This window comes from Drosophila takahashii, chromosome 3R (genome assembly GCF_030179915.1).
Source record: "Drosophila takahashii strain IR98-3 E-12201 chromosome 3R, DtakHiC1v2, whole genome shotgun sequence".
Taxonomy (NCBI): domain Eukaryota; kingdom Metazoa; phylum Arthropoda; class Insecta; order Diptera; family Drosophilidae; genus Drosophila; species Drosophila takahashii.
Genome location: NC_091681.1, coordinates 6,130,325 through 6,158,219, shown reverse-complemented (window position 1 = coordinate 6,158,219; position 27,895 = coordinate 6,130,325). Strand labels below are relative to the sequence as shown.

At 36.4% G+C, this 27,895-nt stretch overlaps 2 protein-coding genes across 10 annotated transcripts in view; one reads left to right on the top strand and one right to left on the bottom strand.

Moving 5' to 3' along the window:
* Positions 1-1,724: 1,724 nt before the first annotated feature.
* Or82a (Odorant receptor 82a) overlaps positions 1,725-27,895 on the bottom strand; it is a 77,110-nt gene continuing 50,939 nt past the window's right edge. Inside the window, exons 2-7 of one of the 6 annotated variants that reach the window (XM_070216270.1) lie at positions 26,744-27,039; positions 26,500-26,683; positions 26,102-26,447; positions 25,580-25,684; positions 25,373-25,525; positions 25,262-25,312 (exon numbers count right to left, since the gene is read on the bottom strand). In XM_070216270.1, coding sequence (XP_070072371.1) covers positions 25,262-25,312; positions 25,373-25,525; positions 25,580-25,684; positions 26,102-26,447; positions 26,500-26,683; positions 26,744-27,039 — 1,135 coding nt within the window. Of the gene's footprint in view, positions 2,175-2,238; positions 2,444-2,498; positions 2,749-7,680; positions 8,066-25,261; positions 25,313-25,372; positions 25,526-25,579; positions 25,685-26,101; positions 26,448-26,499; positions 26,684-26,743; positions 27,048-27,895 lie in introns of those variants that run through there. The other 5 variants (XM_017159631.2, XM_017160316.3, XR_011418925.1 and 2 more) reach the window with 5 other exon arrangements.
* Positions 21,944-25,828, top strand: LOC138913268 (uncharacterized). Of its 4 annotated transcripts, none has more exons than XR_011418924.1 (9): positions 21,944-22,225; positions 22,286-22,384; positions 22,443-22,562; positions 22,620-22,725; positions 22,803-23,475; positions 23,543-23,741; positions 23,799-24,442; positions 24,516-24,905; positions 24,964-25,828. XR_011418924.1 is itself a non-coding variant. In XM_070216268.1 (9 exons), the coding sequence occupies exons 2-9, from the start codon at positions 22,203-22,205 to the stop codon at positions 24,737-24,739; spliced, it is 2,088 nt and encodes a 695-aa protein (XP_070072369.1). In that variant the 5' UTR covers positions 21,948-21,978; positions 22,128-22,202; the 3' UTR covers positions 24,740-25,828. The 4 variants fall into 4 exon arrangements, 3 of the variants coding, with proteins under 3 accessions (XP_070072370.1, XP_070072368.1, XP_070072369.1); XM_070216268.1 differs by having other exon boundaries at positions 21,948-21,978; positions 22,128-22,225; positions 24,516-25,828; XM_070216269.1 differs by having other exon boundaries at positions 22,449-22,562; positions 24,516-25,828.

The window sequence follows — 27,895 nt, the reverse complement described above, 5'->3', positions numbered from 1 at the left end:
AATTGGACCACTTTTCACCCATAATATTAAAAACTTTACTCTTTGATAATAATTCTGGTCTAAGAACTAACTATTTACAAGCCAAATATATTTTATTGACTCCATTCCTACCCTTCCAGAAATAAATTCTTCAGTTTTTTGTTTGTTTAACATTTTTGCACCACTCGAAAAATTATGAATATTTTATATGAAGTAGATGGTTATAGGACACACAAACTGTAAAAAACTGGCGGTGTTGTCAGACTTGGAAAGTCTTGAACCAATTTTTTGAAAATTTGAATCGCGATTTTTGGTAGCTTATAAGAATGGTAAAAATCCAAAGATTGGCTGACATTCTTGAAGGTTAACACAAAAATTATTGGCATCAAAAAAGTTTTCTCAAGAACCACCGAAGGGAAGATACATCAAGTGATATGTTCTTTAGTTGCGGCAGATTACTCGTAAACCAGCGGATCAAAATATTTGAAAATTGGAATTCTTATCGATTAGGTTCCTATCTACCAATCCTCATCTAAAATTTTGCAATATCGCCTGGGGCAGTTTTCCCAGGCTTGTTCCCCTATGCCCTTTACAAGGGCATAAGGCTCATGAAAAAAACTTACAAATGAATTCCCCCAAACTTATGAGAAATTGTGGAGGCAAAGTTAAGTTGGGTAAGAAGGGATCCTTTTTATAAGTCAAGTGTCTTCTAAACACCTAAATTAACGAAAAACATGGTACCAAAATAATCATTTATTGTGCATGGACCTAGTATTAACATAGGCCTGTTTTCCTTATTGAAGTAAGATTAATACGGATGGATACATTGTTTATGAATCATCCTATGATGTAAATACTTATACGGTAGTAATTCGTAGCTCAAACTAAATACAAAAAACTTCTTAAATGAATCTTCGAGCAATAAAAACCGGTCAGGATCACCGTCAGGATAGCAAAGAAATAGTTTGAAAGTACTCAGTAAGCATTGTATATTGACTTGTGTACTCGCTTGACCATAACACAACAAAAAATCTTCGAGTTTTATTTTTTAAGACAGTTTATACAGTTAATCTAAAACGTCTTAAATCATTTCTGAATAAATTTGCACATATATCATGAGTTTTGGGTCCCAATTCCTTATAGGTAAAACCTGTTTTGAAATTTTAAAAAAGTTTAAAAATGTGAGTAGAGTGACTAATTAAAATTTGATTGTGTTAGTAGTGCTAATATTTTTTCGCACCTGTATGTATTTTCCCAATTTATTGGTCAGGTGCAGCCTGCAGAGCCTCCGGAGAGGATGCGGAGATGTGTGAAAGTCTCCATGCGCGAAAAGGGAGCTTACCAAGCCTCCGGAAGCCATGTTAAACGTACCGAAGACCCCTACAAGGCACCGTAGTTTGTGAAAATCTATTAACCGAGTTTGGTAATGAATAAGACGATGAAGGTGCTAAAAAAGCGCCAGTTTCTGGCAGTGAGTAGCCCCTAGGACATGCCCATGTTAAAATCATCGCTATTTTTCATACAAATTCACTAGTGATTGAGCGCATAGTGCTCAATTTTTAGCAGTGATTCAAAAAAAGGCGCTGAATGGAACTGCAGGGTATATTGATTTTTAAAATAAATTTGTACACCAAATCTTTAAATTGCTATAATATCCAAATGCGAGCTACGTCATAAAAATAGACGTATGTGCACTTTGAGGTATTGAAAACCAAACTGCGTTTACATTTTCCGTGTTGCACTGTGCAATTTTATTCGTTAACTAGGCTTGCAACGAATATTAAAGACAAAAGTTCAATATAGCAAAACAACAAGGTGTGGTGAAAAAGAAACTGCAATAATCGAACTTCATTAAAGAGTAGCCTGACTGTATTCTCTCCGTTACCAAGCATTGAAAAAATTATTGCCGTCCGTGTAAAATGGTATTTTGTTAAAACTCACATTAAAGCTTAATTTTCTTTAAAATTTTTCGTCTGTGGGTTGTTACTGCATTTGTGCCTTTGTCACCGCGTCTGCGGTCGCGGCAGACTTTTCTATCCTAAACTTTTGCACCTTGTCAAAATAATCCGTTGCATCCTGCCTGCGATAAAGTTTCGCCAAGTCGGCACAGGATTTGCCAACAGCGTCCAAAGCAGCCAGGTCTGCGCCATGTGTAACAAGGACTTTGATGAGTTCCATGCTGGCGTTCATAGCCACTGCAACCGAAAAGACCGTTAAAATTCCATTTGAGCAGTTGCCCCTCAGCTTTCTAAGCCTTACCTGCGCGCATAAGGAGGGTCCATCCGCAAACGTCCCTGGCATCCGCATTCGCTCCCACCTCGAGGGCGAATTTCACCATTTCCAGCTGATTGGCATCAACGGCGCAGTGGGAGGGTGTCATGCCATTTGTGTCCGTCGCCTCCAGGTGCGCCTTCTTGTTTAGCAAAATGCGGGCAGATGGCAGGTGGCCGTAATAAAAAGCCAACTGCAAGAGGATGAATTTAGGCTCTAACTGCTGGCGACTAACTTCGAGCGTTTACCCACGTGTAGCGGTGTCCGGCCACTTTCTGGATTGCCTAGGTGAACACTACAGCCGGCCGAGAGCAGCACGTCAATAATACACATCTCGTCCTGAATGATCGCATTGGCAAGTGGCAGAAATCCGTTCGGAGCGGGGTATTCTATTAGGCTCGGGCGTCGGCGCAGCATACGTTTAACCAGGAATTGCTGGCCCTTTTTAATGGCACGGTTTAGGCAATTGGTTGACGGCAGTGCAGCCGAAGTGCATGCCTTACAATTCATACAAGAAAATAATGTTTTACTAAATATGATCGCATAATTACAAGACGAAGACAAGAGAGTCAAGTGCTTCTCAGCTTAATCACTATGGACGGCAGTCCATGTAGTGACGAAGCACACCAGGAGAGTGTGCGAAGGCGACTACTATATATACACGAAGAAATGAAAATCTGCTGTGATAGCCAGATCGTAATGAGTAATACACCAATCGAAAGGTATTGCAAAAACTTAAAGGATTGCATACCAAGACTTTAAGAAAACCAATTGGATTGGGAGAGAGAGCGGTGAAAGTGAAAAAGTGCAAATTTTGAAATTTGGAGCTGTTGGGGCCGGTGGGGATAAATGCTCCTATTGAAAATACCCGTCGAATGAGGGGTCATATGATAAATTCCGACGCTCCGTTCAAAAGTTATAGCCAAAATAAGATTTTCTTCGTCTTCCCAAAATGAAAATTTAATTCTGTTTGTCAGTTTGTCAGTTGGTCCAAAACATGTTTTTTAAGCTCTGAAAATTTGATATGACGTTCATCACATCGATATAAAAAACTTTTGTTCTTCCACTTTTGGAAAAACTCGCTAGTTTAGCGGGAAAACAGCTATAAGTAGCTAAAATTCGGAAAGCCGTAACTTCTACACTACTAAAGCTACAGGCTTGTGCTGCATCTCGTTTGAAAGGTATTTTTAAATGTTATAAACGCCTTCTATATGCAATTTGTGTAAATGTAATAGTTAAAAAAATATGAACAAAAGACAATTTTTTAAAACTTTTTTTTTAGCTTTTTTTTATTTTTCTCAAAAACGGCTCTAACGATTTTCTTTAAAACCTTAAACTGTAAAGCCCTTGAGATTCCTTAAATTTTGGTATATAACACATTACTGTAAAAAGTCACGTTTAAAAGTTATTTTTATTCGAAAATAGCCACTTTTGTCAGCTCGAACAATTAACGCTCCCTGAGTATTGAATTTTGTGGGAGGGTATCCGAACTGTGTTTTAGGGTCATATAATCAGTAAATTTGCACTTAAGAGTTCCATATAGGAATTTTTTGTTTTACGACTTTTGGAAAAAGCCGCTACTTTAGCGGGAAAAAGCTAAAAATAGCTAAATTTCGTTAGTTTGTAAGTTCTACACTACTAAAGGTACCGACATGTGCTATACATCGTTTAAAAGGTATTTTGAAATACTTAAACGCCTTTTTAACTTAATTTGTTTAAATACAATGGCTTACAAATTATGATTGACCAATTTAAATTTAAATGTATGTATATATTAGCTCCTATGAGAGCAAATGTAAACAAACAAAAACTTCTGATATCAAATAAAAACACCTCTTAACGAGGTAAAAAAACTAGTGACGATCGCACCTTCAACATACAAAAGTTCTGATATCAACATTTGTGACGAAAAATTATTACACTCGTCATTAAATAGACTTTCTAATACTTTCTCATTCGGCACGCTGCAATAGAAAATGCCTATGAAGGTAAAAAGGCTAAAATAGTATGCTAGGGCGGGCCGAATGAGAAAATATTAGAAAGTGTATTTAATGACGAGTGTAATAATTTTTCTTCACAAATGTTGATATCAGAACTTTTGTATGTTGAAGGTGCGATCGTCACTAGTTTTTTACTTAACGAGGTGTTTTTATTTGATAAGATAGAGGGGGAGGTGGTCATTGAAATGAATTTGTTTACATGGGGAGGGAGGGTCTTGCACAATGATTGCACACAAAAAAATCAACTGTAATAATTGTCAAACAGGCCCCAACCAGCAAAATTGTCAATTCTACTAAGTAAATAGTCATTTCACAACAACAAAATACACACAATTAGCAAAGACACAAACCCAAAGCAAAAACAAAATACATGTAACTATTTTAATAGTTACGTAACTATCTTTGTTAGTCAATTTTACCAAGCAAATTTTTTTGTGTGTACGTAATCATTTTATATGTTTTTTTTTATTTAAAGAATTTATTTAAACAGTTTTTTCCTTTAATTATGTCTTTAAACTTGGATATGAAAGCAGAGAAAAATCTTTTTTTAGTGGCTGGGCGGCGAAAAAAAAAATGTTTAGTGGTTCAATCACACGAAGGACCTGGAATGGTTTGACGAATAGTATGTTGGAGATCATTTCAGCAAACTCCATTTATAAATAATATTAAAGGGTGGCTTGCATCTCCGTTTGAATCCACAGATTAAAACAATTTGTTTTTCTTGGGATAACGTAATCATTGGTTTGGATGGGTTGTGGGTGGGGGGGGGGGGGGGGGGGGGGTTTGTGCTGGAGGTTGTTTATTGAAAGATTACTTTTGATCACCAGAGGGGGGAGGGGGTCAAAAATCATCAAAAACGTGATTACGTAATATATGGACCGCCCCTCACGGAAAGTCAACTGTAATATCGTTCATTCCTCTTAGTTGGCTTTCAGACATCAGCTGTCAATTTATCGAACCGAAAACGTTTAAGGGGGGAGATACATATAGAACAAATTTAAAATTCAATTTTTTTTATTCCTTAAATTGGTAATTGGTCTAAAAATGTGTCATGAAAGTTTCACGAAGAAATTATATTTTTTGATAGCCAAAAACAAAAAAAAAATGAAAACAAGAGAGAACGCTATAGTCGGGTTCGTGTCCCGACTATCTAATACCCGTCACTCGGCTAAAGGGAGTGCGAGGGAGATGGATATATATTTTTGGATTGCGTATAACTTTTTAATGAATGGTCCGATTTAAAAAATGTCTTCTTCATTTCGATAGGTATAAATATACACAACAAAATTGCATTTATACTTCTCGGAAATCTTTAAAGGTGTGACCGCCAGGCACATTTTAAAATCGTTAGTGGGCGATTGTGGGCGTTAGAGGGGGAGTGGCGCTCGTCTGAAATAAACTTGCGCTGCGTAGGAAGCCCAAGAATAGCTTTTGTAGTTTCTGAGATCTCAGCGTTCATACGGACAGACAGACAGACAGACAGACAGACAGACAGACAGACAGACAGACAGACAGACAGACAGACAGACAGACAGACAGACAGAGAGCCAGCCAGACAGACAGACAGACAGACAGACAGACAGACAGACAGACAGACAGACAGACAGACAGACAGACAGACAGACAGACAGACAGACAGACAGACAGACAGACAGACAGACAGACAGACAGACAGACAGACAGACAGACAGACAGACAGACAGACAGACAGACAGACAGACAGACAGACAGACAGACAGACAGACAGACAGACAGACAGACAGACAGACAGACAGACAGACAGACAGACAGACAGACAGACAGACAGACAGACAGACAGACAGACAGACAGACAGACAGACAGACAGACAGACAGACAGACAGACAGACAGACAGACAGACAGACAGACAGACAGACAGACAGACAGACAGACAGACAGACAGACAGACAGACAGACAGACAGACAGACAGACAGACAGACAGACAGACAGACAGACAGACAGACAGACAGACAGACAGACAGACAGACAGACAGACAGACAGACAGACAGACAGACAGACAGACAGACAGACAGACAGACAGACAGACAGACAGACAGACAGACAGACAGACAGACAGACAGACAGACAGACAGACAGACAGACAGACAGACAGACAGACAGACAGACAGACAGACAGACAGACAGACAGACAGACAGACAGACAGACAGACAGACAGACAGACAGACAGACAGACAGACAGACAGACAGACAGACAGACAGACAGACAGACAGACAGACAGACAGACAGACAGACAGACAGACAGACAGACAGACAGACAGACAGACAGACAGACAGACAGACAGACAGACAGACAGACAGACAGACAGACAGACAGACAGACAGACAGACAGACAGACAGACAGACAGACAGACAGACAGACAGACAGACAGACAGACAGACAGACAGACAGACAGACAGACAGACAGACAGACAGACAGACAGACAGACAGACAGACAGACAGACAGACAGACAGACAGACAGACAGACAGACAGACAGACAGACAGACAGACAGACAGACAGACAGACAGACAGACAGACAGACAGACAGACAGACAGACAGACAGACAGACAGACAGACAGACAGACAGACAGACAGACAGACAGACAGACAGACAGACAGACAGACAGACAGACAGACAGACAGACAGACAGACAGACAGACAGACAGACAGACAGACAGACAGACAGACAGACAGACAGACAGACAGACAGACAGACAGACAGACAGACAGACAGACAGACAGACAGACAGACAGACAGACAGACAGACAGACAGACAGACAGACAGACAGACAGACAGACAGACAGACAGACAGACAGACAGACAGACAGACAGACAGACAGACAGACAGACAGACAGACAGACAGACAGACAGACAGACAGACAGACAGACAGACAGACAGACAGACAGACAGACAGACAGACAGACAGACAGACAGACAGACAGACAGACAGACAGACAGACAGACAGACAGACAGACAGACAGACAGACAGACAGACAGACAGACAGACAGACAGACGGACGGACATGGCTAGATCGACTCGGCTAGTGACCCTGATCAAGAATATATATACTTTATGGGGTCGGAAACGCTTCCTTCTAGCTGTTACATACTTTTGCACGAATACAATATACCCTTTTACTCTACGAGTAACGGGTATAATTAGGGTTACATATTGCGAATTAGAGTGACCAGCTTTTTTCCAGCACCATCTATGGCACGATATTGGTGCTGTTTATACACGAAACTTTGGGCGCCACAGCTTTTTGCGGCTTGTAGGCGTTAGAGCGGGCGTGGCACCTTGATTAAACAAACTCATGCTGCGTAGGAACCCCTACAATCTAATTTTTTTTTTGTTTTTACCTCGTTGAGATGTCTTATTGTTTATTAAATAATTACAATTATATCCGGCGAGATAGCCAACGGCACATAGCAATGCCCGTCCTCCGAAACTTGCAGGGCTTTAATGCGCAGTCGACATCCGAAGTTTTCTTCTATCTTAGTTACATCTACTGGAGAGGTGGTGCTCCACTCGACCTGCTGCCAGCCAAGGCGTTTATGAAACTTCTCTACGCTGTACACCAATGCAGTTTTTAATAAAGACCACTCAAGTTGCACACTGTTGACTGTAGGATTGGATATCTGCGACTTGAAATTTGGCCACGGGAGTTCCGGTTGCGTTGGACCCAAATTATTAGCCAGCTCTTCGCTACTTTCATTTGACTTGCTGTCGGACATGCTATAAATCATACAAGCTTGTGGGTTTTGCTACTTTTAAACTAGCTTTCTCCAAACATTAGTAATGCCATGAACGTCATGGTTACCGACGTTACCTGGGATATTCAATAGTTACCCAAACAAAGCTGTCGAAATAATATATCCAAATAAAATTCTACGTCTTTACAAACAATGGTTCAATTTACACAAGAGACTTTAAATAAGTGTTATAACAATTGATAGCACTGGCCAACAGATATTTTCTACAGGCCTATACAGCTTTGAATTATGTCACAATCCTAGAAGTATGAAAAAACGAAAAAACCAAGAACGAATCTTCTTGATTTTAGTATTTTGTCGTCTCACTTTTTTTTTAGCACAAACGTTCTTGAAATTAAGAATAAAAACATTCTTGATCTGGCTTTTTGAGAATACATCATTCTTGATTTCGTTTATCTACACCCAAAAAAAAATCCGAAAGTTTACAGTTAATGAGCGTTGTATTAAAAGTATACTACAGCTAGTGTTAAACTGTCAGTATTAATTCAAAACTAAATAATGTTAGAAGCAGACTCAATAGTGTTAAGTTAAGACTAAATAGTGTTAAGTTTATGCCCTGAGTTTAATTTCTATACCGAGGTTTCGATTTTCGTTCCTGGTGTGAAGCCAGGATGCTCTGGTTTGGAACCTGGACATTTCGAACCGAAAAAGTGTTACCGCTTTTTAATGATATTTGACTCGTTAGTATTTTAATGGTTTGACATTAGTGTATTTTGTAAACGACGCTGCGGTCTGTTTAAGGTTTGTTTGTGAAAATTTCTTGTGAACAATTTTAATATTTGCTTATTTTGGGCTTATTTGAAATGTAAGTACATTTAAATTGTGTCTTAGTGCATAACTAATGAGTAAATTCTTTTCTTTTTACTGACACCACCTTGAATTGCGCTTCAGATGCCGGTAAACTGAGGATCTTGCAATTGGCTTGCATTTTTTCTGACCGCGGCCAGCGCAATGTTGACTTCAATATCAGCGTCCTCGACCAAGCTTCGGTATTCATCTGGACGGCGTTCACTCTGGAGATGATCAGGCGACATAAGCGGTAAAACGGCTGCATTTGCCCAAATATGCATACATACGTACATATTTTGTACATGTATTGTATTTATGTTTATGTGTTAAATTAAAAATTACCTTCAGTAATTTATAAAAATGTAAAAAATCATTTTAATAATATATGAAAAGTACAAAACAACATTTTTGGAACTTTGTCTCTTTTATACGGGGTATAATATTTATACTGGCATTATACTAAATAGTATACAAAATAAACTAGCAGCCTAAATTTCAGTACACTGAGTGAGTATAAACTGTATACTCGTTAGTTTAAACTTGACAACTTCGAAAGTTTCATTTTTATACTTTCGAAGTCCATTAGTTTAATACTCAGAGTATCGAGAAATTTTTGACACTCAATAGTTTACTTTTAATGTAGAAATAGTTTAGTTTCTATGATCATTTTTTTTTGGGTGTAGCATAAACACTATTAAAATCGTCCCCAAGCATTCTTGAAATCGTTCTCAACTTCGTCTCAGAGATGAAAAAAAATGAGAGAAATTGAAAATGAGAGAGACATTCTCTCTGGAATTTTTCGGCAAGCTACCGAAGTTCACTATAGTATAATAGTATAATAATAATAGTGAAAATAAGCTATATAAAAAATAAATACTTCGAATTTGTATGTACATACACGTTTGTGAAAAAAAGTGACGCCACGCTAAATGCATCTACCTAGAAGTGTCGCGAAAGTCACTTCCAGAAGTGACTTAGGCGACTCTTCTAGAAGTGCCGCCGTAGTGGAACATTTCTTCCCGACGGGGGTGACTTCGGCGATCTAAATGCGATATCGTGCAAGTCACTTGTAGAAGTGTCGCCGAAGTCACTTCTGGAAGTTACTCAGAAGACACTTGTAGAAGATACCTAGAAGACCCTTTCCTAATTGGAAAATATGTTTTTTGTGCTCATTCTTCATGTTTATTCTTTCAACACATTATTGAAATATATAGTTATAAAAGCATTGCGGCATGTAAGCACGGTCCATAAGCTTGTAGGAAATGGTGTTGTATTATTTTATTTATTTCCAGTTCCGTGTTCCGTCTATGAAAATGCTTAAAACAACAACAAAATAATTAATATTGTGCCATATAAAAATCGGAGGAGGTATTTACCTTTTATAATTAAATAAGTGGAGTATAGTTAAGTTTTCGGTTTGCCCAGAGTTTCACGCCAAGTAATTCCTTGTGCTTTCGCACGACAGACTTGTACACGCTTAAATCTCGATTTCTTCAATCACTTTAATTTTTGATGTAAATAAATATCAAATAAAAACACCTCTTAACGAGGTAAAAAAAACTAGTGACGATCGCACCTTCAACATACAAAAGTTCTGATATCAACATTTGTGACGAAAAATTATTACACTCGTCATTAAATAGACTTTCTAATATTTTCTCATTCGGCCCGCCCTAGCAAACTATTCCAGTCTTTTTCCCTTCACAGGCATTTTCTATTGCAGCGTGCATTCACTGCATCGAAATCTGGTACTTTTGACCGGTACTTTTACAGTGTGTCGCGAGTGCTGTTTTTTGGCTGTTTATTTCGTGTATTTTGTTCATGTCCGATCGATGTCCAGAGATTCTCGTTTTTAATTTACATTTAGTCGTGCCAACATATACTTTATCACAGGTTGTATTTTTGTCTCCTGCACACGGAATCTTGTAAATCAAATTGTTTTTGTGTAATTTTTCTATTTTGCTTTTCATGTTAGAGAAGAAAATATTCGTTATTTGGGCTGGTTTGTGTGCTATTCTGATGTTTTCTTTGTCATATATGTTTGACGATTTTAGTCTGTCGGAGAATCCAGGTACATATATCACAGATTTGTAAGTTTTTGGTTTGTCCATATCTATTTTGTTTTTCTCTTCCTCGTAATATGCTTGTGTCATTTTGTGTATTTTTGCGTTTGGAAAGTCATTGTTTTTAAGGATTGTCCAAATTCGCATCCTGTTTTTCTCGTGGAATATTTCGTCGCTGGTGTCTAAAATTCTTCTAATTTGATTTTTTGCTGTGTTTATAATCATGTTACGGAGGTGCTTGGAGTGGTAATTGATTGTTCTGCCTGATGATGTTGGTTTTTGGTACCAATCTAATTTAATCCTATTGTTCACTTTGCATACCAATGAGTCTAAAAACGGTAATTTGTCCTCTACTTCCATTTCCATTGTGAATTTTATGTCCTTGTGGTATGAGTTTAATGTGTCCAATGTTTTTAGACGTCTTCTTTCTTCACTATAGCAAATAAATCGTCCACATATTTGCTAAGTAGCCTCGTGTTTTGAACTCTGGCGAGTACTTCCTCCATTATGATGTCCGCTATAATTGGTGATGCCGGGGATCCCATCGGTAGTCCTTTAAGTTGCGTGTAAATGTTGTCTTCATATCTAAAGTACCTGTTTTCTGTTATGTATGCTGGTTAATTCTTCAATCATTTCCCAATTTGATTGAATTACCTGTATGGCTAACTCAGTGGGTATACTAGGAAACAACGATACAACATCAAACGATACAAGACATTCATCGTCACGTATATACGTACAGTGAGTCACATTAATATTCGGTTTTTTTTTTTGTCAACTTCAAACGTGAATAAAAAGTTTGAAACTAATAAAACAAAAAATCAAATAATGCAGAAATAAAGCTTATTTTATTACCTTTTCATAGATATATATATGGGCACTTCCAAAAAAAAGTCCACCAAGCCAAAAACCTTGAAACTTGTATAAAACATATTTCCACATGATTTTGCCCCGATATTAGTTTCTAATTAGTTGGATACTGAGCTCAACTACAAATTTGGAGTATAGTTTGATTATTTTTATGACAAACCCCACCAATATACGCAAAAATCAGTTTTTGGCTATTTTTTTGTTATTTTTTGGACCTGTCTTCTGTTGTTAATTTATCCTATAGGAATGCTAATATGTGACATTTTTCTGTACTGAATGCTTCATTCACATGCTAAACTATTAAGTTAAAAGCAAAACATCCAGCAATTGAGAGATAGAGGTAAAGAAATCCGGTTTACAAAACAGTCGGAAAAAATGTCCCGAGCGACATGTCCCGAGCGAATGTGGTTGAAACTGCATAAAAAAAAAACGGCAAAAAATTTTTGAGTAAAACCAAAAGCATTTCACAGCGACATGTTTGAACAACATTCTAAAAAAATCGCATTAAAATATTCCATCAGAATTCGCTAATTTCTGGTGTTGTATGAACTTCCCCGAAATCCACTTCTATTTTTGTCCCGAGCGAATACGGCAGTTTTTTACCGATATCTTAAAAACTAAAAGTGGTACAAAATCAAGATTTTTACCAAAAATAGAGCTTGGGAAGAGTGAAAAGAAAAGCCCATAATTAAAATTAAAATCCATTGTTTTACAATTTTTTTTTAACTTTAAAGGTGTGCAAATGTCCCGAGCGACATTTTGGAAGTGCCCATATGTTATTACTTTTTTTAAAATTTAACTGAGAAACATGCATAAACGAAAGAAAAGCCGAATATTGGGGCCACATTAATATTCGGTTTTCGCTTTTTGTACTAAAAATCAAAAAAATTATTAGGAAATAAACTAAATTTGACATTTGAAATGCTAGCCATTATTGTCTATGGTATCGTTTAAATATTTTGGCATACTTTAAAATTTTTTTTTGCCTATTCTGGGCCAGTTTTTCCAACCTAAAAAAAGGATGCACGGGATAATGTCAAAAAAGTTTGCAAAGGTACAACAAATTCTCGATTTTTTTTTTTTAATTTATGGTTAAACCCTTAGCCTTTAACTAGAAATCAGTTTCAGCGCAATCCATTAATCACACCAAAAAAAATGGATGGGTACAAAAGCAGAGTCGCTCGAAAATTCATTTTTCCTTAAGTTTTGTATGGAATCAAGCAGCAAAACGCTTCTTCTGAGCGACTCTGCTTTTGTACCCATCCATTTTTTTTGGTGTGATTAATGGATTGCGCTGAAACTGATTTCTAGTTAAAGGCTAAGGGTTTAACCATAAATTAAAAAAAAAAATCGAGAATTTGTTGTAACTTTGCAAACTTTTTTGACATTATCCCGTGCATCCTTTTTTTAGGTTGGAAAAACTGGCCCAGAATAGGCAAAAAAAAATTTTAAAGTATGCCAAAATATTTAAACGATACCATAGACAATAATGGCTAGCATTTCAAATGTCAAATTTAGTTTATTTCCTAAATAATTTTTTTGATTTTTAGTACAAAAAGCGAAAACCGAATATTAATGTGGCCCCAATATTCGGCTTTTCTTTCGTTTATGCATGTTTCTCAGTTAAATTTTAAAAAAAGTAATAACATATATATATCTATGAAAAGGTAATAAAATAAGCTTTATTTCTGCATTATTTGATTTTTTGTTTTATTAGTTTCAAACTTTTTATTCACGTTTGAAGTTGACAAAAAAAAAAACCGAATATTAATGTGACTCACTGTATTATTGACTCTGACTTTGAACTCTATTGCACTTTTAACGTTGAACGAAGATTTTGTTGTCAAGTTTTTTAAAATGTTGGACATGAATTTACAGAGATTATAGCTAGGCGAATTTATCATCAATTCACATAATCACCAATTGACATAGAGTAAGAAAATATATAGAGCCACCATTTGCTCTGCCGCTCTCTTCGGCGAATTCGCCAATGATGCCACCTAGGCGAAAAACGAAAATTTCCCTAATTTTTAATATGTTCGATTCAAACATGCATTTCGGGCCCATGGTGAGTTTTATGGGATTTTATATATCTGCACCGCTCTCACTCACTGTTTTGTTTTTGTTTGTGGCCTCTCACCACTGTTGCTGTTGCTTCGCACATGTTGGATGCGGTGAGAAATCAATGTTTGCTTGGAACTTGGCCTTGAATTGGCTCTCAGCAGAGCTTGGACAAAAGTGGCTATTTTCGTTTCTGAATAACTTTTAAAAGTGATTTTGTACAGTATACCAAAATTTAAGAAATCTCAAAGGCTATACAGTTTGAAGTTTTAAAGAAAATCGTAAGAGCCGTTTTTGAGAAAAATAAAAAAAAGCGCTCAAAGCATTTTAAAATACCTTTGAAACGAGATACAGCACAAGTCTGTAGCTTCAGTAGAAGTAACGGCCTTCGTAAGAAATCTTGGGTTTGTCCCACTGTGTCCAATATGACATGGTCCCTAGCTGTCAGCCTGTGTTTTGTCAAAGCGTCACTTAAGAGAAGAGAATATTTTGTTCTGGCTGCCTCTTGTGTCTCTTTTTTGTTGTTGCTTTGCACTAGTTCCTCTCCGTCAGCTATGCATTTTAAGAGCGGGAATTTCTTTGCTGCTATTGGGAGTGCGAACTTTGGATTTTTTCCTAAGAGTGCTTTCACGTCTGGCGGGAACTCAGTGTTTGTTCTTTTTACAAACCATTTCGTTCCGTTGTTGTTGTTGCCATAAACCTTAGACTTTCGTTCCTGTCTCAGATTTTCGTGTTTCTTTTGCACTCTTCTGCATCTTCGCTCTTCAGCGCGTTGCTAAGCTTTGTTTTTGTGATCGTGAGTTGTTTCGATTGTTCTTTTAAAATGTTATGCCTCAGTTTAATAAGAATGTTTAGTAATTTTTTTTGGAAAAAGTGAGTATGTCTGTCTATAAGTTCTCTTATGTGTTTTGGTGTTTGTTTGTTCGATGTAAATATTTGGTCAAGTCTGGTTGTGCGTTGAATAAACTTAGGTATTAGTTTTGTTTTTCTACATTTAAGTAAGAATTTTGTACTCGACTGAAGTTTGGCCATCTGCATCGATTTGGTTTGGAAGCGTTTGATGATCATCTTCGTCTCGTCGTTATATGTATGTTGTTTTCAGTTTTGCATAAACCATCCTGTTTATGTTTACGGCGTGCCTTCCGTTGGTTAAGTTGTTGGTGTTTGGCGACCTTTTTGATTTTATCAAACGATTGGTTTGGCTGGCTCGAAGTCTGGGTGCTTTATTTTTGGTTTTTCCCAATATATTTCGATTTCCTCCGGAGATTGTCTTCAGGGGCTACATATATTAACAATTATTACATTTAATGACATAAAAACATTTTACCTTGTTTATACATACATTGCTTTTAAATCAAAGCGCACGACGTCCGAATTTCAATTTTAATTTGATCAAAATCGGACGACTATATCATATAGCTGCCATAGAAACGATCGAAAAATTAATGGGAAATTAAATGTAAACAAATTATAGCTCCGTTGATTTTTATTGTATTCTCTCCTACTCTAGGATATGTTTTTTTTTTCGAAATTTAACAAAAATCGGATGACAATATTTTATAGCTGCCATAGGGAAGGAGAGAAAAATTAATGTCAAAACATGTCAAAAATTAATGTCAAAAAAATTTTAAATTTGTTGAGATTTGTAAGTTAATAGGAATGATCTGCAAGGCACTATGGGGCATTTGACCTGTTTTTTTTGGCATTAATTAATAATTCGAAAACAAAGCAACTTTTTTTTAGTTTGCCTTTTTGAAATATGTTTATAATAATTAAATACATTTTTTTGAGCAAAAATTAAACACTATAATAAATTTATTAAAAAAAAAATTTTTTTTCTTTAACCTACAAAAAAAATTTTCTTTTATGGTTTTAATAATGAAGAAACATATTAAAAGAAACAAAAAAACATTTTTTTAAAACTTTCTTCTTTGAAGAGATATTGACTTTTCCCTGTAAAATCCGACATTTTTGTATGCCAAATACTGGATATGCCGTATAAAAAAAAATATTTTCCATGAAAATAAGACGCGGAATGTTTTTAAATCAAATATAATGTTATGGCGAAGACTTTTGCATTAAATGTATTTAACATTTCATCTTACAAAACAAGAAGAAGACAAACAAAGTGTTAATTTGACCATTTTTGGCAGTGCCGTAAAAACTGAATTTCTCTTAAAGTCGCAAAAAGTGCACATTAAGACTGGATGTCCCGAATCGAGAATTGACCCCCCTTTAAAATGATTCAACCCACAGGCTCAACAAATTTCAACATTTCTTCTAATCTCTATTCAAAGTTGAACTTTCTTTTTCCAAACCTTTAAGAGAGACTACTTGGTATATGAAGCCATTGCTACAAATACACTCACGAAATAAGCATCACAGTAGTATTAACATAAAGTAAAGACAGTTTTAATGAATATCCATTTCAAATTTTATGGTTCTACGTCTTGTCGTTGAAGAGATATTAATTTATACATGCCCTGCAAAATCGCTTGCTGCGCCTGACTTTAACAGCTGTTATTTTAACATTGGACTGTTAACTTAACATTTGCGGTATGTAACATTTCATTTTGATCTATTTTTAATACGTTTTCAATAATGTTTCAAAAATTTGAATACTTGTAAAAAACACATTTATGCCAAAAAAACATGTCAAATGCCCCACAGTGCAAGGGTATAAAAGCTTCGGCTGGCCGAAGCTAGCTATCTTTCTTGTTTTTATTAAATAAAAGATCTACTACTACTACTACTACTACAGTTTGGACACCCACGCTCAAAATTCAATGCTCAGGAAGCGTTAGTTGTTCTGAGCTGACAAAAGTGGCTATTTTCGTTTCCGAATAACTTTTAAAAGTGATTTTGTACAGTATACCAAAATTTAAGAAATCTCAAGGGCTATACAGTTTGAAGTTTTAAAGAAAATCGTAAGAGCCGTTTTTGAGAAAAATAAAAAAAAAAACGCTTAAAGCATTTTAAAATACCTTTGAAACGAGATACAGCACAAGTCTGTAGCTTCAGTAGAAGTAACGGCCTTCCGTATTTTAGCTATTTATAGCTGATTTCCCGCTAAACTAGCGGGCTTTTCCAAATGTGGTAGAACTAAAGTTTCTTATATCGAGCTGTTGAACATCATATCAAATTTACAGGACTTTAAAACCATGTTTTGGGACACACAGACAAAGTGCCAAACAGAATTAAATTTTCATTTACACTATGCCCCCGCAAATTTGTTTTCGGTATAAGTTTTGAACGGAGCGTCCGATTTTCTGATATGACCCCTCATTCAATAGGAATACAACTAACTTAGCGCGAGGGGCCAATTATACCCACCGGCCCCAACAGATCCAAATTTCTAAATTTTCACTTTTACACTTTCACCGCTCTCTCTCCTGAACCAATTGATTTTCTTGAGGTCTTGGTATGCAATCCTTTAAGTTTTAGCAATATCTTTAATTTGGTGTATCGGAATATCACAGCAGATTTTCAATTTTGCGGGTATATATAGTAGTCGCCTTCGCACACTCTCCTTGTGCGCTTCGTCACTACATGGACTGCCGTCCATAGTGATTGGGTAATGTTCTTTGTTTGATTCCCACCATTTAAGCACATTGAAGTCTTGTAATAGAGAGATTTTAACCGATTTGTACCCTTGTAACTCTGCACCCAAAAAAAATCCGAAAGTTTACAGTTAATGAGCGTTGTATTAAAAGTATACTACAGCTAGTGTTAAACTGTCAGTATTAATTCAAAACTAGATAATGTAGGGAGCAGACTCAATAGTGTTAAGTTAAGACTAAATAGTGTTAAGTTTATGCCCTGAGTTTAATTTCTATACCGAAGTTTCGATTATCGTTCCTGGTGTGAGGCCACGATGCTCTGGTTTGGAACCTGGACATTTCGAACAGAAAAAGTGTTACCGCTTTTTAATGTTATTCGACGCGTTAGTATTTTAATGATTTGACATTAGTGTATTTTGTAAACGACGCTGCGGTCTGTTTAAGGTTTGTTTGTGAAAATTTTAATATTTGCTTGTTTTGGGCTTATTTGAAATGTAAGTACATTTAAATTGTGTCTTAGTGCATAACTACTGAGTAAATTCTTTTCTTTTTACTGACACCACCTTGAAGTGCGCTCTAGATGCCGGGAAATTTTTCAGTAAAAATAATAATGGTAATTGAACATTTTCTAAATAAATATAAAATATCAGACTTTTTTAAATGTGACTTCTTTTTTTCTATGTCCACATCAAAAGTTCCCAATAATACATAGGAACATAGAAACTTAAAATGACATCAATGGCCAATCCTCTTCTGAAGAATTCGCGGTTTTTCTATGTCCACACACAAAAAAAAAACTTAGTAAAATCAACTGTAATAATTGTCAAACAGGCCCCAACCAGCAAATTTGTCAATTCTACTAAGTAAATAGTCATTTCACAACAACAAAATACACACAATTAGCAAAGACACAAACCCAAAGCAAAAACAAAATACACTTAACTATTTTAATAGTTACGTAACTATCTTTGTTGGTCAATTTTACCAAGCAAATTTTTTTGTGTGCACCTCAAAAGTGTCCCATTAAGTGAATAACTCGAATTGTGCTTATTTAGTTTCAATTATAATATAGTTTTTAATTATATTTTACTAAAATGTATTATTGGCTTTCAAAACAACTAATTTTTCGAAGTGCCCGTCGGATAAATTCTGCCTTTTTTTGCCGTTCACCATCCCGGCGTAGCTAAAAAGGTTTTCTACGGGAGCTGACGATGGCAATGGTGGATTTAATTTGAAAAAGGTCGCCCTTATGACTGGATATATGTTTAGGCATTCAATCTCCTCATCCATGTCGCTTAGATAGCGTCCGAGCTCCATCTTCACCGAACTTTCTTGCACAGTTAGATCTATAAGAATTAAAAAAATTATATTAAAATGCATTTTATAGAGTCCAAATATGAGTTTTATTACCGTCATTGAATGATTGCTGCAATCGTCGATATTGCCAAGTTCACTGCTAAAATTCATTTTTTCTTGTAATTATGCACTGACTGGTTCTGATCCGCTTACTTATTTTCACTCGGTAGTCAATATGACAGGGCTGTTACATTTTAAAATATTTCATTCAGCCAATATCCCAAAAATAGGGTTTTTCTTGTCATTTATATTTCTTCTCATAAAAACCGCGAATTCTTCATTTGATGTTTCGATCACATATTTGTTATATGGAGCTCTTTTGAGGTGGACATAGAAAAACCGCGAATTCTTTAGAGGAGGATGGGCTATTGATGTCAGTATACCCGTTACTCGTAGAGTAAAAGGGTATATTAGATTCGTGCAAAAGTATGTAACAGGTAGAAGGAAGCGTTTCCGACCCTATAAACTATATATATTCTTGATCAGGATCACTAGCCGAGTCGATCAAGCCATGTCCGTCTGTCCGTCTGTCTGTCTGTATGAACGCGGAGATCTCGGAAACTATAAAAAACTATTGACATTTTGCATGCAGATTCTAGGAGTTCCTACGCAGCGCAAGTTTGTTTCAAAAGGGTGCCACGCCCCCTCTAACGCCCACAATCGCTTATAGACGATTTTAAAAATTTCAATATTTCGGAAAAGTAAAAATGCAGTTTTATTGTGTCTATGAATACCTATCGAAATGTAGAAGAAATTTTTTAAATCGGACCATTCGTTAAAAAGTTACGGCGGATCAAAGTTTTTATCTTTATCTCCTTCGCTCTCCCTTTAGCTGAGTAACGGGTATCTGATAGCGTTCTCTCTTGTTTTAGTTTTACTCTAGAATGCCTCGTGAAACACATTTGTCAAAGGAAGATCGCAGTATGATCATAGGACTGGCCGGATGTGGCCAGTTCATTTCCTACATTGCTTACAGATTAAATAGGCACAGAAACACAATTAGTAACTTTCTTAAAAATCAAGAAATTTATGGAAAAATTAACCGAAAAGGTAGGCCTACTGAAATCGACGAACGGTGCAAGATGCCAATTCACCGTCTAGCTGTTCAAAACAACAAGTCTTGCATGGACATCAAAGGTCAACTGAAGCTTGACATATCCAAAATACCTCTAAACCAAATTTTGAATGAGATCGAAATGGTTACATATGCTTCATGCGATGCTGTGTCAGGGCTGCAAAAGCGACACATAACCGCTCGCCTACAATTTGCTGAGAAGACCAAATTTTGGTCTGAGAAGTTTAAAAAATTATATTTTCAGACAAAAGAAATGTAATTTAGACGGCCCTGACTCATGTCAAAAGTATTGGCGCGATAAATGGCAACCACGACCGGTCTGCCATACACGAAACAATGGTTTAATGATTTGGGCAGGATTTGGGTATGCTGGGAAGTCTTTTCTTTGTTTTATATCAACTAGAACCAATGCGGAAATATAAATAAAGTTGCTAGAAACAGTACTCATAGAATTTGCATGAGACATTTACGGAGATGAGTGGATATTTCAATAAGACAACGCGTTAATCCACACGTTTCTTAAAACAAAGGACTTTTTGGCAGCTAGAAACCTACCTTTTTTGCAATGGCCAGCAATCAATCCGGATCTAAGCCCAATAGAAGATCTTTGGGGAATATTATCCAATAAAGTTTATAAGAATGGACGCCAGTTTGACACCGTAAGTGACCTCAAGAAGGCATTAATCTAAGAATGGCATCAAATTAATCCTACAACTCTACATTTGGCAACATCAATGCTTTACCAGATTAATCAAGTTGTTATTAAAAAAAGCAAAACACATTAATTATTAAAAAATTAAAAAATAATTCTTTAAAAAAATTCAGAACAGTATTTTGATTTTTTATTAAGTATGCACATATACCTTTTTCATATGAAGTTAAAGTTGATTATTACATTTTAAGTTAACTTAGAAAATTACGGAAACAATATTCCTATTTTTTTGTTAATATGAATTCAAAGGATATAACAAAATTTAATCCAAAACATTATCTTTGTTTTTAATTGTTTTTCTCCAATTCTTTTCAACGCACATATACTTATTTCCCTGAGGTAGTTTAGTTTCTATGATAATTTTTTTTGGGTGTATATTCCAAGGGGGTGAAAACCAAAACTGAGTACGTGTGGAAAATCTATAATGCGGGAAGTCGAAAAACCAGTGGATTTTGTTCTGCATTCTACTGCCAGAGATACAGATAGAAACCTCATTTCCCCCGTACCAGAGTTGTGTCTATAAGCATTAGCATTGTTTTTGAAATATCATGAAAAAAATAATGCTACTGAAAACACTTTTCATTGGCATTGAAAAAAGTAATGCTACTGAAAACAAATTTCATTAGATTGTCAAAAAAGTAATGCTACTGAAAAATATTTCATTGGCATTGGAAGCTTTCAATGCTACTGAAAACACATTTCATTGGCATTGGAAGCTTTCAATGCTACTGAAAATATATTTCATTAAATTCCCCAAAAACAATGCTACTTAGAAATGTAATTCCAAAAAGTAATGATACTTAAAAAATGTTAATTACCATTGTTTTGAATTAAATGTTCTCTTTTCTCCATTAAAGCTATAATTTTTATTATCCCTGGCTAAGAATAGGTAGCTTTTCTGAGATTGACCATGTAATTACGACTCAAGAAGGTAAAAACAATAAAAGCCGCGAATTCTTTAAAATAGGAGGAACATTTGCTCCACAGGTCAGGGAAAGCTCGTCGATTTGCTGACACAGAGGATGAAAAATAGTTGAACCGCGAATTCTTCAGAAGAGGAGGACCCTTTGGTCCTTGGCACAGAACACGCATGTCGATTCGCTGACACAAGTATGAAAAATATTTATAAGGCGAATTCTTCAGAACTTTGTTTCAATGTTCGAAGAATCAGTTACTTTTTGATTTCGGAGGAATTTAAATACATAAATCGTATATTTCTGCGCTAAGCTATTTAAGATTTTTTAACTACGATTTTATCGATGACTCTTTTTGGGCTAAGAAGATTTAAAAATGTAGAGAAAATTGAATTGAATTCAAAAGAGAAATAGCCTTTGCTTGTTCGGTCAGGAACATGTATATAACTTTTACCGTGCCTGTTTCATTAAAAAAGTGTCGGTCAACCAGTTCACATCTACGATTTCTAAACTGGCTAACGTAGCTATCAGATGTGTCCCAAAAATCTCTTCTAACCAAATAATCCTTGTTTGGCGTCCAAATTTGGTTGCAAATTAGAAGGTCTTTGGTTGGAAGGGATTTTTTTGACACATTTACTGTTATACACTGTCTCTCAAATTTGTTTAAAGTTAAAGTTATTAAAGTGCGAAACGGATAATGAAAGTGAATTTACCTATTATTTATCTGACGTTGGTGATATATCTATGTCTTTATCATCAAACTGCTCGTAAGTATGTATATTGAATAAACTACATAGACTTTAAATGGACTTTAAAACTATGGTTAGTGCTGTCGGAGATGGTTGTGGTAGTGATTCAGAGAACGCACAAATGTCGTTTATCCTAACTGAGGATTTTGGATCGAACTCTTCATCATCAAACTGCTCGTATGTATATTAACCAAACTACATGAATTTTAAAATTTTTTTTTGGTTACCAATTAAGAACTAGCCTTATGGTTAGGGCCGTCGAAGATGGTACTGGTAGTGATTTAGAGAACGCACAGTTGTCGTTTATCCTAACTAAGGACATTGGATCGATGTCTTCTTCATCATCAAACTGCTCGTAAGTATATTAAATAAACTAGATGGATTTTACTCTTTTTTTTGTTTTTCAATTAAGATCTAGCACTATGGTTAGTGCCGTCGAAGCTGGTAGTGGTAGCGCTCTAGAAAAGGCACAACTACCGTTAATCTTAACTGGAAAATATTTTAAGATTACACAGTCTGTATGTACCAAGAAAGCTTACTTTAGAATTAATCGAATACAAATATTGTTAAATATTATCGTTCATATCCAATTCAGGTGTCTGAAACAAACCACCAAAGAGCGTGTAATGGCGTTTTGGCTGCTTGCCAATTTTGTCCATCCACTTCAAGAAAGCTTCGTGGATCTATAAAAGTTACGTCTAACTTCATAAACCACCTGAAGGACAAACATTCCGCCGAATATGACGAATATTTAAGAGAAAAACAGCAACTTTCCAAAAGGGCAAGAAAAGGTGGTGTTAGGCAGGCAGCGTTTGACGAAAAAGTCTTAAAGTTTGTCGTGGATTCGTTTTCGCCGTTGTCTATTGTGGAGAACCCATCCTTTGAAGCTCTTTTCGAAGAAATGCCTGTCAAGGCTCCGGGCCGAAAAATGTTGACAAAAATACTTGATGATAAATTTGATTTTCACAGAAGCTATTTAATTAACTGTTTAAAACAAGTAAGATACGTCTGCACAACAGCAGATATATGGTCGACAAAAAAGAAATCCTTCTTCGGGTATACGTGTCACTGGATCGACCAGAAATTTGTAAGGCAATCGGTTGCTTTGGCGTGTAGGCGATTTTTTGGAAGTCACGCCTTCAATAGAGTTGCTGAAACTACGCAAGCCCTTAATGAAGAATTTTTTCTAACAAACGACCAAATTGTCTGCACTATCACCGACAATGGGAGCAATTTTGTCAAGGCGTTCAAAGACTTTGGATTGGAGGGTATGTTTATATTATTTATATATAACTTCGTCATATAATTATTTTTCTTTTAAATCTAATTTTGAAGTCGGTTCAGAAGACTCGGAAAACATAGGAGACGAAACCACGGATGACATTCCGCAATATTTGGAGATCTCAACCTTTAGACTGCCCAAGCATTATAGGTGTGGTTGCCATACGTTAAACTTGCTTGCGACGACGGATTTTACCAATATAATAAAGGCAGACAGCAGAGTGTATGAGGACCATAAGAATCTCCTTAAAAGGTATAGGAAAATAACATATTGATTTTAAAACTAATTTTGTATTAAATGTTTTTGCAGATGTTCAACTGTGTGGAATAAGAGTAACCGTCCAAAAACAGCAGAAATAATACAGTCAATCTTAGGATGCTCCTTAAAGACGCCATGCCAAACGCGGTGGAACACTCTGTATGATGCGCTAAAACATTTATTGCGTTTTAGGCACAAAATTCAGGACTTGTTCAAGGCGCTGACTCTGTCAGAGCTTACACCGACTGAACTGGACTACATGGAAGAGTATTGTAAAATAATGGAGCCATTGGCGTCAGGACTTGATTTTCTACAAGGCGAAACCAACATGTTCTATGGATATTTTGTCCCGACTCTGTTAACGATCAAAGTTAAATGGGAAAAGATGCTTGAAAACGGAGAGTTCAGTTACCTAGGCGACCGAATTCCACCACTGTTGGCTGCTCTACAGCAACGATTCACGGGATTTTTTGAGGTGGATCCAAAATGTCACGATGCCTTTGTTGCCGCAGTTTCTTGTCCGGCCATAAAACTGAAATTTTTACCAGCAATACGTCAGTCTGCTCCCGAGTGGACCGATCAAAAACTAAAAGCCATGTTTTTAAAACATGCAAGCAAGTTTTCAGATAATGTCACCAAAATACCTTCAAAGCCCAAAAAGTTTACCTTTTTTGATTTTGGAGAGGTAACTGAAGGTAATTAATTTTATAAATACTTGTATACTATTTATAAATTTGCACAGATTTATAATTTGTATTTCTTCAACAGATGTAATATTTCTAGGATCCCCGGTAAGCGAAGAACTTGACCGATATTTAATTGACCGGTATGAAGACATTGAAAGCTTAAACAAATACCCAACCATTAGAGCCACTTTTATGAAATACAATACTCCGTTGCCTTCCTCTGCCCCAGTAGACAGTTTTCCCGAGTTGAAATCCCCCTTCGTTAATGTTGAGCTGAGCAACTGCTCTTCAGTCAGCTGTTATTAGATGGTACATGGCGGATGGCGTTCTGTGGGAACACGAGTTTCACATTCGTCAAAAATCCCAACCGTTTCAAACGGATGGACTCTATGGGAAGAGGCTACAAACAAACAACGAGTGGAAGCTTAGTGTACTTCGATCAGCTTGTCTATTGAACATTAACTAATTCTTTGTGTGTTGGAAATACTGTTCCTTTTAGCAGAAAGTATTGAAAATCCTGTATCTTTTAGCAGGCGACGGTGTAGGGAAAATGTAAATTCCTTTGGAAAACCACATAGAAACCTCATTTACCCCTCACTTTTTGTGTCACCCCCGTGTATTTTGAAACCAGAGATGGAAGAAATGTAAGATGTGAATGAGGTTTTGTCCCTTCCGCTTGTATGGAGAAACCTGATGAAAATAGGTTATTTTCCACACGAATTTTCCCGGTGGGCGTGCAAATCACTCACACAAATATAAAAGAAAATGTCACTGTATGTGTGTTCCGACCGCTGGATTAAAGACACTTGTAATATTATTCTTTTAATATTACTCAATAGATTTTATTAGCGTTATCAATGATAAAGCTGTTCGGCAAATCTGCAAGCAAGAAATAAAGAATTGATAGATTTATATTTATTACAGATTTAATGATTATACCCCAACAAAATTCGCTAGAGAAGCAACAAAGAAGCCCGCTCTAATAAGGACTTCTTTTTGGGACTGTAAAATAATTATTGACAAGGATCTTCGTAGGTTCGGAGAAGCCAAATACCAGTTGGAGAGCTGGACAGCAATATCAATCTGCAGACTCTACAAGACAGTCAATGAAAGCATCCAAAAAGTACAAATTATTTCTAGATTTACCTCAGCTTTGATGATTTCGCCGCCATAGCAATAAATGAATAATTGCAGCATGATGGAACCGAAAAATGATGCATACAACAAAAGGTCCATAACTGAGTCCATGTTCTGAATGATGGAGAGTACTTTTCTTTCAGGAACCAAACTTCATATATTATTATACCCGTTACTCGTAGAGTAAAAGGGTATATTTTATTCGCGCAAAAGTATGTAACAGCTAGAAGGAAGGCGCCCACATCTTTAAAGATTTCCGAGTAGTATAAATGCAATTTCGTTGTATATATGTATGTATACTTATCGAAATGTAGAAATTTTTCAAATCGGACCATTCATTAAAAAGTTAAACGCAATAAAAAAAAATGGTCTATATCCATCTCCCTTGCACTCCCTTTAGCTGAGTTACGATTATTAGATAGTCGTGACACCAACCCGACTATAGCGTTCGCACACCCTTTAGCTGAGTGACGGGTATTAGATAGTCGGGACACCAACCCGACTATAGCGTTCTCTCTTGATTTTACCTACCGTCACTAGTTGATATATTATAACGCCAACCTGCAACGATGTTATGACGAACTGTCCAAATACGGTGGGTGTATAAATCGCTCGTAATTTTCTGGATAAGAAAATCAGTAGTACATGATAGTCCACAATTCGTTTCAGTCTCGCTTGGGACTGCTTTTCGGATAACGCGAACTCTTCGTTTGCGATTTTCCAATGCAAAGTCTGAAAATGAGCTCGAAGATTAATCGCAAAAGAAATAAATAGGCCATCGACGGCCGATGCATAGGCAACTACGACGACAGTGACAAGTATGGTATATAGAAAACAAATTTCGTATCCAGGACTACCCAGGTCGTTAAATGGAAACCTGGAATGAGAGAATCAGCAACAAATTTGGAGGAATCTTTATTGAATACTACTTCATGGGCATGGGCAGCTCCCTGTCATAAGTTGTGCCTTGCCAACTACTACCGACAATTTTCACAATGGGTCCCAGCATGAAATATATCCCTGTTAGGCCGCAGGACAGGCAATATGCCTTGCCCAGAAAGGACGCTAGTTTATTAGCTTCGGCTACGTAGTGCGTTTCCTCCCTTTGACTTGCTGTTTAAAGTTGACGTCTTATTAGAATCGTTGTCCGATAAGTATTAGCATCTTATTTACATTGCTCATCCATATTCCTGAAGAGGCAAATCATCTCCCAAAAAATCCGCCTGTTTGCCAGGAAGGTAGTTATTTTAATAACTGTCAGCATATTTGTAAGCACTACACTCAGACATGCTGTGACTTTTTCCATGTCATTACGGTTGTAGACGACATAAGATATCAATGGATACTGCGCCGATATGACAAAGAGGAGGGAGCTTATATGTTTCAAGCCGAGTGCTCGGTGTTCGGTAATATCCACGTCGTCACTATGCCCCATCGCTCGCAGGCAATTTTCTTGCAGTTGAAAAAGTCTAGCCATGACCGCACTTTTTAGAATGTCAAAGGATTTCGATGGCTACACATGCTATATAAACCTTAGAAATACTTTAATTACCTTCTTGATTAATTATTAATAGCTTTGCCAACGCTACTTGACAAACTGTGGACTAATTACTTTGATTGCTGTTTGCTGACAGTATAACAATGATGAATAAATTGCTGATAATTAAGGGTAAGACCCTTGTATTTAAAACAAAAATATTATTGGTAAAAGGTAAACAGAATATGTTATGCAAAATATAAAACAGCCTTAACTTATAAAGCCTTAGGAACCTAACGAAATACATAAATTTTTTTTACGAAAACAATCAATTTGGGATCGCTTTTAAACTAGTTTATACACACCCAGAAAAAAAAATGACCTAAAATGTCAAAAAATGGCCTAGAATTTATGTAAAACTGGCCTAAAACTGGAGCTAAGTCCTTGAATGGCCTAAAATTTTAGGCCATTAATGGCCTGAAATGGGGTAATTTTTGGCCTAGATTTTAGGTAATTGGATGCCTTAAAATATGAGAAAACCCCTATCCAAAATTTTAGGCTTTCTTTGGCCTAAAAATTTGTACTGAAAAATGTTTCAAATTATAAAGTAAATACAGAGGTATTTATAGCTAACTCGAGGTCAATGTCGGCTTAGTCTTCAAGAAGTCGTCATTATTCCAACACACAAAAACGAGCGAAGAGGCTTCACTGTTCAGCAGTGAAATCGCTGTTTTATTCAAGGATCGAAGTGGGTTACCATGCAAGCCGCGCTATAACTGGTTGGGAATTATAGCGTCGCTAGAACGGTATCAGAGTTCCGTGCAAATTTATTTAGGTAAAATGCATTA